We start from the raw sequence: 11375 nt of genomic DNA on the forward strand, positions 1-11375 counted from the left end.
CCATGAGAGTCACCAGTAGTGACAGTGGCAAGGAAAAGTTCCCTAAGACCAAAAAGAAGGAACCCTGAGAAGAACCAAGACTCAGAAGGGGAACCCATCCTCCTCTGATTGAGACTGGAGAGCAAACATTGTTAGTATAAAGTATTACAGTATAAAGTGGGAAAAATAGGTGGGCAGTGGTTAATTTGATTATTTTATGATTGTGCAGCGGCAACATCTGAGGGTGAGGAATGCACAGCGTTGTACAGCAAGAAGCTCAATGGTGGTCAAGCCGGTCTAGAAGGCTGGCGAGCAGTGGCACCCAATCAAGGCAGAAGAGGCAACAGCATCAGATTCACAGGATGAGCTATTCCACTTGGCAAAGAAAGGAAAAAAAACACTAGAGTTAGTTCTGTAATGAGTAACTGCATGAGGGAAGCATTGCAGTCATGGTTATAATTTGCTTGGCAGTCTTTCTTGCTTGGCAACGATACTCTAAAGGGATTATACTGCTTAGCAGAATAATTGTTTCTCATTATTATTAATAATAACTTTCTTATTTGAAGATTATTTTGTCATATTTTATGTTATCTGCTGTTTTGAAAAAGCAAAAGTCTGATCGGCTGAACTGCATTCAAAGCCATTGTAAATTATGTGATATGCGCACGGCTCTGACAGCCTCACAGCTACTGAACTCTGTATCACTGCACCTGTCAAGAAAACCTTTGTACTTTTAATCGGTTAATGGAATAATCTTTGACTCTATTGCTGCTAACATGGAGCACTGACTGCACTGATGAAGTACGAACCCGGTTTTGTTTAAACTGAGGAGCAGACAGCTTATTTTCTTATCTAGAACCAAGCTGGCCAGCTAGAGACCAGGCTAAAAGATAGTAAACATTCTAAACATCTCCATCATTAATAACAAAGACTTGAATTTAAGTACTCACAATATGATTGACCACAAAACTGCAGTATAAAAGTCTAAAGAATGAAATGAAATTTAGAAATTGTATCTTCTACAGCCAAATAGTGCATCATTTGTTGAGTGTGGGCATGTCTTAATCCCAAATGACTGTTTTTTAGCTATATTTTGCTCTGTTGGGCTGCAGGATCCAGTATTTAAACTCCTATGTAGTGCGTTATGTAGGGAGCAGGGAACCGTGAGAAGAGGGGTGACGCTGGATGGATTGGTGCTAAATAAGACTCTCTGTGGTGATTTGGTGTCCAAAAAGTACTTATAAAGCAAGAGGTTTAGCAATAAACAGTGCTGTGTTATTGTATGTTCACTGTTACACGACAAAAGTAAAAAAAACTCATGAAATTACTGAAATATACAGCGATGGGTAACCAAACGCTCTCTTCCTCATTCAGTGGTCTATGTTTGCTTGGCAATGATACCGTACTGTAAAGTAACTGCGTTTCTTGGCAAAATACTTGTTTATGTTGACTATTATTGCTGTGCGTTACTGTACGATTTCATCACAGTGCAGGGAGTTTTAATCTGCTTCACATTATGCCTAAGAACACCCTTCCCACAGTAACACACAGCATCAAGTGGCTTATTGTTTTAATCCACTTGGGTTACAGTGACTTTATCACAGGTAAGGGGACTTTACTCATCGAATAACACCCTCACCTACATAAAATCACTGTAATGTGCGGCCTCTTGTGGCTCATTGCTTTAGTTTGCACAAATTTCAAACGTCTGATGTGATTTCATGCAGCATATATTCAGTTCTCTTGGTACTTGAGTCTATATCATAATGATAAAGTTCCTTTACAGAGTTCCTCCTCAGCACCATTTCCATTTTTGGCCCTAGCACTAAATTTCAAAGAGCATATTGCTCCTTCTCAGCCATAATTAAAGATAATAGCATCATTTTAATTTCCCAACCCCCTAAGTTGCAGTCCTCTGGGCATAATTACATCCAAAGCAAGCATTAACCATTGATGATTAGTTTTATATCCTGCCATATGTGAGTAAATTTATTGTTCTGCTTTTAATTTTGGAGCAATGAATGGGGACCAGATTAGTGGTGGTACATCTGCTCTTGGGCTCAGGCCCACTGACTTGTGTTGGCTGGGATGCAGACTGTGCTTGGAAGGCAGCTCTAAAGGGCAGTTTTAAAGGACAAGCGACCAAGCTCTGTAAAGTGCTGTGAAAAAATGCTCAATTTAGATGTTCTTGGGTCTAATTATTTCCTAAAAGGCACTGACATGATAGCGGAGTAAGACTGAATGAAGCAATAAGAGCATTGCTGTGGAGCCATTTGGAGCCAACTTTCCCCAGGCGCTCTGAACAAAATGAGCTAGTAGTGCATTAGTGGTCATGTGACTTGGTGACTTTGAGACGAGGGGGTAAATATCTCTTCACAGAAAACAAGGACAGCACTTACTGATACAGCATATTACTCACTTTCTAGAGTTGCTTTTTTGTGGGCACCTCATTACCTGACTCGTAGGGGCTCTAACACACAAAGCTAATCGGTCAGTGTGTCTACCCTGTTGGCTCTAGTCCAGGGTTTCTCAACCTTTTCCACCTTAAGGCCCACCTGTTTAGAACTTGAAAGTATAGCAGGCCACAAGAAATCAAATGTTTTAAAAGTACAATTTTATTTTATTAATTTTACGTCAATTTATGTAGATATATTGACTAGATATAAGACAATGTCTAGATGTCTTCTTTTTCAGTGAGTTCTGTATGAAACCATTGCATGAGCCCAAGGGTGCAGTCTATGAGAAATGCAGGTCGTGGGTGGAGATATTACATTTGAAGCTGATTGCATATTTCTTAAAGATTGAGCAGCTCATGGCAGCCAGTTTTGTCCTCCCTTCTTTCAAACCCGATGTAAATTTGAATTAGAGCCTCAAAGTAATGTTGTCCAAAGACTCATTTACATTTACATTTACAACGTTTAGCAGACACTGTTATCCAGAGCGACTTGCAAGAAGTGCTTTGTCTGTCTAGATAAAGAGAGAAAAACACAGTTAAACACAGAACAGTGCAATACAATACAATAAAAGACTCGCTTAAAAGGGGAACTCCACCAATTTGTCCAAGTCCCCCTGTAATTCAGTGTGTGAGGCATAAACAGAGGGATTCAGAGGGGTTTGGTGTGAAATGGTTCAGATGTCTTTACAGTGGTGGAGATAGGAACCAGGTGTCGCCATGACTACAACACAGATATAGGCATTTTATTTACATCCAGAACCACTAGAGAACCTAACCTACATGAATCTTCTGAGTTTATATAGATTGTTGATTATGGAAAATAGTGGAAAATCTGGAATAATACATTTTCTTTGAGGACTATTTTACCCCTCCACATTGAATTGATTTTAAAAATATGTTTTAGAACAAAAATCTTCATAAAAAGATCATAAAACAGCACCTTAGTCATCAGGCAGTGAAATAACCATTTCATGTAGGAACTTTTTGTGAGGGAGCTTTTAGAGGGGGACATCTGGTTCCTATCACCACCACTGTGAACCGTTCTGACTGTAAGTTTATCTAGAACAGCGGTTTCACACCAAACCGCTCTGTTTACATCTTGAAATTAATAGAGTTCCCCTTTAACAACAGCAGCAGACAGAGTAGCTAAACAGAGACACAAGCCTCAAACACATGCTGAAAGGAATATTTACCATCAAAATAACACTGTTTAAGTCTGGAGTGTGGACATGTATATTTAAGAAGATGCAACGCGCAAACTTTGTCTTATCATTTCTTAACTTGGTTTTCTCAGCCAGACTTAAATTACACCCCTATAAATATTTTTGGAGGAAAAAAACTTCATTTATTAACACTCTTCATCACTGACCTTTCATTTTCTGAGCCGTCTTGAGGTCATTGACAGCTACATTATTTTACTGTGTCTTTTAAATCCAGCACCCAACTATCATGAATCATGGGAAATCCTGCACTTGTGTATTTATGACCCATTATTTTTGGTCAAAACTCCAATATAAAACTCAATTATGACCCTGTTGGCCTTCACTATAGAACACATTCAAGAGCCGTGACCACTAATTTATTATAGACTTGTTTTTTTTTTTTACACTAAAAAAAGATGGTTCTTCGAGGGTTCTTTAGTAAAGAAAATGGTTCTATATAGATCAAGAGCTAACTGCAAGCTTAAATGGTTCTTTACATAGTGAAGTGGTTCTTCAGATTGGTGGAGGTTGTGCTGTTGAGGGTTCTATACAAAACATTTTAGAAAAGGGTTCTATACCAGTAGTCCCAGAAGGGGATCTTCTATGTTTACAAGCTCGACATCGTAACAATAGCAGAACCCTTTCTGATGTTATGTTATGATGTTAACCATATACATGCTTAAAAACATGGTTCTTCTTCAAAGGTTCTTTGTAAAGAAAACAGTTCTATGTAGAATCATGAACACTCAATTAACTATTTCCATGGTTATGGGGTTCTTTACATCATGAATGGGTTCTTTGGATTGATTAAAAATGGTTCTATACAAAACCTTTTCGAAAGGGTTCTATATAGCACCAAACATGGTTCTTCTATTGTAACAAGCTTGACATTGTAACATTAGAGGAACCATTTTTAAGGTTATATAGAACCATGTACAATCATAATTGGAATAATTATGATTCTTCAAGGGTTGAAGAAAACGGTTGTATAGAACCATGAACACTGAAAGAACCATTTGCATGATTAAGAGTTGTGTTGCATCATGACAGAGTTCTTCAAATTGATTGAGAATGTGTTCTAGAAGGTTCTACATAGAATCTTTTGAAAAGGGTTCTATATAGCACAAAAAAGGTTTCTTCTATGTTTACTAGCTTGATATCATACCAATAGAGGAGCAATCTTTGGTGCTATTTAGAAACTTTTTTAAAAAGGTTCCATGTAGAATCATACGCAACACTTGGTGGAAGAACACTTGACCATGCAAAGAACCCTTTTAGCATGCAAAGAGTTCTTTAAGTGTTCGTACTTGTGTATGAAACTGTTTTCCTTACTAAAGAACCCTGAAGAACCATTTGTTAAGAGTGTGCCTGTGAGCTGTTGCTTAAATTTCTTCTACAGGGTCAGACATCAGGTATTAAACTAAGGATTGAGTTTGAAGTGAAAGTGCTGAAAAAGTCCAGCAGGTTCCTGTTGGCCATTTGTGGATTCTCTGTTCTCTCTGTAATGTCTCCTGACGCAGCAGTCGAAAGCAATGACTTTGAACCAGCGGGCAGAATCGATGGCGGTTGCTTGGGGTAATTGAGACCGTAATGAGGGACAGAGCGGGCTCGCTCGCGGCAGACTCACTTTTACTCTCTTAACCAGAGAACCCTCAGCGCGAGCGAGAAGAAAGAGAGAGGAGGTTAATTAATTAATGATGAGCCGCTTCAAGGTCAGCTTGATCTGCTTCTCAGTTCTACTCTCACAGAGCTTTATGTTTCACTTTCAGGTTCTTAGAGGTTCAGTGTTCTAGGTAACATTGCTAGACCTCTGGTTAGTGTTATTTTTGCACTCTCTCTCTCTCTCTCTATCTTTCTCTCTCTCTATCTTTCTATATGTATTTATATCTACACTATATTTCCAAAAGTATTCAGTCCATCCAAATCATTGAATTCAGGTGTTCCAATTACTTCCATAGCCACAGGTCATGGGCCAAGCCCCTAGGCCTGCAGAGTGCTTCTACAAACATTAGTGAAAGAATGGGTCGCTCTCAGGAGCTCAGTGAATTCCAGCGTGGTACCGTGATTGGACGGCACCTCTGCAATAAGTCCAGTCGTGAAATTTCCTCACTACTAAATATTCCACAGTCAACTGTCAGTGATATTATAACAAAGTGGAAAAAATTGGGAACGACAGCAACTCAGCCACAAAGTGGTCGGCCACGTAAAATGACAGGGCAGGGTCAGCGGATGCTGAGGCGCATAGGTCACCAACTTTCTGCAGAGTCAATCACTACAGACCTCCAAACTTCAACCCTGTGGATTGATATATACTATATTGCTGCTGCTGTCAGAACAAAACCTGCCTGATGCTCTTTCCATTATTTGTAAATTTCATGATGAATGAACCGAAAGAAATGACTAAAAATTCATCTGAAAAATTCTGGTTCCAATTACTTACATTAAAAAAATGAAAAATAAAGTATGTGTTTTTTCCTTCTCCTGTAAAGTTACCATTTTGGAGATATGAATTTGGATCATACAAATATACTTTTTTTTTTCTTCGACTTTTAGAACTCACAATATATACATATATATATATATATATATATATATATATATATATATATATATATATTGCATTTTATACTGGCACATGTATGTGTGTGGGTATGTGTATGTGCTGCTCTGAGAGCTGATGCTGCATCACTTCAGTCAATCAGCTAATGCTCCTTCACTGCTGCAGCGTCAGTCTTGTCTGTGCCCCCCCCACCACACTTCAGTTCTCACCCAGTAAGCGCCAATGCGGCAGGATTCCCACCAACTCCATCTTACTCCTCTCACATATGTTGACACTAACGTACTCGCGCACACAAACACAAACCGCCGAAGCACAAAATCCTCTTTTATCTCCCTGAGAGAAAATATTAATATAATAAAGTGTGGCCAGACTTACTTCAATGTTCCTTTACAGTACTGTTCAAAAGTCAGAGACCCTCCATTTATTTTTACTCAGAAAAACTGAAAATACATATTTACCAGAAAATACACAAAAGCATATCGGTCCACCTTGTAGATGTAATGTCAGAGACGATAGCTCATCTGCTGCTATAGTTTGTGTTGGTCATCCTCTAGTCCTTCATAAGTGGTGACAGCACGCTGCCCACAGGACGCTGCTGGCTGGATATTTTTGGTTGGTGGACTATTTTCACACATATATGTTTGTATATATTGATAACTGACTGAAATATACACTGTTAGAAATAAAGGTTCTGTACAGTTTTCGTTCATCAAGGTACAAAGTGCCCAATGAGTGATTATTATTTGATCAGTTCCCAACATTCAAAGAGCTACAGAGCACCAAGCTCATCCTACTTTACCTGAACTCACTTTGTATTTTTATGCTTAATATAATTTTACGCTGAATCCTTCACATGTGGTCTTCTTCCTGTAGGCTTTGGGATGACCACCCCAGTGACAGTGGCTGGCAAAGTGTTCCTGATCTTCTATGGCCTTCTCGGCTGTGCGGCCACCATCCTTTTCTTCAACCTCTTCCTGGAGCGGATCATCACCTTGCTGGCCGTGGTGATGAAAGCATTTCGGCTGCGTCGCTTGCGCACCAGTGGCCTCCTTCCACCCGGGATCTGCCAGGACTTTGCGGCCAGCAGTCTTCCGGGCTGGAAGCCGTCTGTCTACCACGTGATGCTGATCCTGGGCCTGTCGGCTATTGTCATCTCCTGCTGCGCCTCAGCCATGTACACCCCCGTGGAAGGCTGGGCCTACCTTGACTCGCTCTACTTTTGCTTCGTCACATTCAGCACCATTGGCTTCGGAGACCTGGTCAGCAGCCAGAGCGAAGCCTATGACTACCAGGGCCTGTACCGGCTCGCCAACTTCCTCTTCATTTTGACGGGCGTCTGCTGTATCTACTCGCTCTTTAATGTGATCTCCATCGTCATCAAACAGGTGCTCAATTGGATGCTGGGCAAGATGAGTTGCCTTTGCTGCCAGCGTTGCAACAAGGCCAATGCCTTCTTAGGACGACGCAACGCCATCCGGCCCGGCTCGCGCCTCAGGCAGGGGCGCTTTGGCCGGCCACCCGATGCAGAAGGGAGCGACACAGAAGGAAGGAGACTCTCTGGTGAGATGATTTCCATGCGGGACTTAACAGGCTCCAACAAAATCTCACTGGCCATCATGCAGAAGCAGCTCTCAGAGTCAGCAAACGGATACCCAAGGACAGTCTGTGGAAGCTCAAGGCACAATGGCTTCTCTGGTGGAGTTGGAGCTCTGGGCATTATGAACAACAGGCTTGCAGAAACTAGTGACACCAGGTAGAACCATCTTATGGATCAGCAGAACAATATAGGAGATATTCTGGCTTGCAGGGAAGTCTTTCAAGATGCCCAGAGGGTTGTGATGGATTTTGTTTGGGCTGCATTCTGACTTTGCTTTGTACAAGAGTTCCAGTGAAAAAGCATGATATGCATGAAGCATTTTGGATATCTATTTGAGTCAGGGTTAATACCTGGGGTGGTGGTAGCCCTCTGGTCAGGGAATTAGACTTATTTGATCTCAGTTGAGTGTGGCACTTAACCCCAGATGCTATACACTTCAGCTGGTTAACACAGGTCGCTTCAGATAAAGGATCAGCGTTCTGCAGTTCTGGAAAAACATGGGTTCATTCACATTTCCAGGAATGTGCTGAAGGTCAGAAAGTTTGTAGTAGAGTGAGTCCAGCTTTAGTCCAACTCTAAAAGTTACATCAGCTCTGAGCTACATCAAAAATAGCCCAACAAAGTGATCTAAACTTAGACCCAAGCACTGTTCAGGAGGCCATCCATGATTGATTTACAGCCTCATTCATCTCTCTGATCTGAAGGTTAAGGTAGCACTTTCAACCCCCAGACTCATGCTCACATATGCCTGCATTTCAGCTATGCATTATATCTTTCACATAAGCTTTTTTGACTGAAAATAGCCCTGAGCCAGTAAGCAAATTATGTAAATATAAAAGCAGGCTGTACATATCAGAACAGTATTAGCACACTCTTTAAAATAAAGTTTGCTTAATTGTTCCTGGCTTGGGGGAAAAATCTTTTGAGCTGGTATAGATACTTCACATCATGTGAAGGTTGTTCAAACTTTACAAAGGTTCTTCACATTCAAATATTTCTATTACAAAAAGAATCAGCCACTTAAAAGTTTTTTTGGAACCAAAAGTGTCTCTTCTGTGTCTCCAAAGAACCCTTTTTGTCACCTTTATATTGAAGAGTGCAGGTCTGTCAGCTTCTTAACTTTAGCTCCCTTTAATAAGAAAAGTAAAAGCTGAAGAGGTCCCATGCTTGTATAAATAAAGAAATAACATGAGGGGAATCCAAGTAAAATTCCTGAATAATTAAGTGGTGAAGATGTAAACAGAGTTGTTCAGAGTGATCTGGTGTAAAATTCTCCATTCCAGAGAAACTTACAGCCGTTCACAGTGTTGGTGATAGGAACCAGACATCCACTTCTAAAAGCTCCCTCACAGAAAGTTCCTACATTAAATGGAATTCACTGCCTGATGACTGAGACACTGTTTTATGATGGTTTTGAGATAAAATGTCTTTTCTGAAAATCTGTTTGTGGTGAAGAAGTACGTGCAGGGCATTTTGAGGCAAAACGTTCCCCAAAAAAGTGTTGATCTTCATTCTTCAGCCATTCTTGAGAAGAAATGCCTTCATAAAATCCACTTACGCAGTTCTAACATACACCAGTGTTCTCTTATCTGGGATTATCTGGGATCTGGGAACACTTAAGAACAAATTTAGGAAGATGTTGGAGAAGGACTTTGTTTACATCTCAGCCACTTCATTATGTAGGAATTGATGAAAAATTGATGGATTTTATACTTGGACGAAGTATAGTCTTTCTGTTCATTAGTAAATGTCAATGTTCTTGGTAAAACAGAGTAAAAGTACAGAAGTACTTGCTTTGGAATGTATCAAAAGTATTTGATAAACACATTTTTTTCTGCAACCACACAAATCTAAAATAATTCTGAACAAGACTTACAATAACTCTACTTTTATTTTTTATACATCAGTACATTCACAATTAAATACTTTTACTCAAGCAGAAATACCCTGACTTTTACTCAAGCAGGATTTTACCAAGAGTATTAATGCCTTTACCATTTTGTATAACTTACATGGTCCATTCTGGACATTGTTGACTTGGACAGCTGACTCTAAGTTGCTCTGATGCATTTCTAATAATTTCCTCCTATGCAGCATTTCCTGATCACAGATTTAGACCATTAACATCTGCAAAATTGAGTATAAAAGGTACCCAAATCTATTACACAGTGTCTTTGCATGGCTGTAATTAGTACCATAATAGACTGGATGTGAAAATCCCACCTTCAGAGCTTTGAGTTAAGCCCAAGGTTAAACTGTCTGACTGTGGAAATAAACAATCAAAAGCCTGGGTCTTCCTGGGAGTCTTTAAGGAGGATCAGTCATATCGATTGGCCTCAGAATCAGGAGAAACGGCCCTTTTTTTTAACAGAATGCCTCTTTACCTGTTCAAAGTCGACGCTCAATCAACAGTAATTATGCATATTTGCTGCTTTTAGCATTGCCTCAGAGAAGAACACAAATCAGAGTCGTTACTGGGAAATCAGACGACTTTGAGGTTTTCACTCTCAAAGCACTGTGAGATCCTGCAGAGCTTCAAAGAGAGGAGCGAAGGGGGAGAGCTAGGGATAGCACAAAGATAAAGGAGTGAAGAGCCCCCAAGAGAAAGGATGAGGCATTTATCAGAGTAGAGCAAGGATACAGAGTTAGAGCTCTGAGCGCTGGGCTGGCAGATGTCTGACCGCGGCTACTGCCAAATACTGCTGTCTCAGACACACAGACTTATGCAGATGTACACTTATATAAGCTTTAGAAACAAACTTAGTAAGGGAACATTTATATTAGTCAGGCACATCAATGGATGTATTCGCTCCTTTAAGTCAAAATGTATGCAATTAATTATTTACTTGTTGAATAATGAAACAAGGATCTTTAAAGTTGCTTAACATGCATGCAGCTTCACAGAAACACACAGTGCTGAGCAAAAGTCAGAGACCACCTTTCATTTATTTAGGAAATCACACAGAATCCTCAGCAGCTCACTCTAATCTCAGCTGTGCTCAGTCAGTGAGTCTCTCTGTCTCTTCATTCCAGCTTCCATTCTTCTCAGGAGACTCGCGTTCAGCTCCTCAAAGAATCTGCAGACACGCCTCCAAAGCTCAGTCATAGAAGCTGGTTGATAATTTTCTGAAGTAATCAAACCCATTCAGTGCTGTTTAGGTCTGGACTCTGGGGTGGTCAGTCCATTGTTCAGCTTCTTTGTTTGATGTGTCCGTCTCCTTTTCTCAGTGAGGTTCTTCTTGATCAGCTACACATCCTTACAGCGCTGAGTGGTCTTCTCACAGTGGAAAGATGGACAGAAACACCTGTGGATGTTTTCAGATCTAAAGCAGCTTGATTTTCTCCTCTCTCTCAAAGATGAAAGCTTTAAGTGCTGTTTATCCGATGGGGCAGTTTTGGAGTCAACCAGCTCTTCCAGGTGGTTGTTAGGAGACACATTTTCTCTGGAGCTTTTGGAATCTTCTCACTTTCTCATTCCTTAGGCAACCGGATTATCTTATATCTAAACTCACAAAAAACACTTGTACTCTGGAAATTAAATAAATGAAGGGTGGCCTCTGACTGAAAAAGCCAACATAATGC

The 11375-nt window shown here is 40.3% G+C and overlaps 1 protein-coding gene across 1 annotated transcript in view; it reads left to right on the forward strand.

Moving 5' to 3' along the window:
- Positions 1–10898, forward strand: part of kcnk12 (potassium channel, subfamily K, member 12) — a 60020-nt gene extending 49122 nt beyond the window's left edge. Inside the window, exon 2 of the mRNA XM_037538410.1 lies at positions 7070–10898. Coding sequence (XP_037394307.1) covers positions 7070–7953 — 884 coding nt within the window. The 3' untranslated portion in view covers positions 7954–10898. The remainder of the gene's footprint in view (positions 1–7069) is intronic.
- The last annotated feature ends 477 nt before the right edge of the window (positions 10899–11375 follow it).

Source organism: Pygocentrus nattereri, chromosome 5 (assembly GCF_015220715.1).
Source record: "Pygocentrus nattereri isolate fPygNat1 chromosome 5, fPygNat1.pri, whole genome shotgun sequence".
Classification (NCBI taxonomy): domain Eukaryota; kingdom Metazoa; phylum Chordata; class Actinopteri; order Characiformes; family Serrasalmidae; genus Pygocentrus; species Pygocentrus nattereri.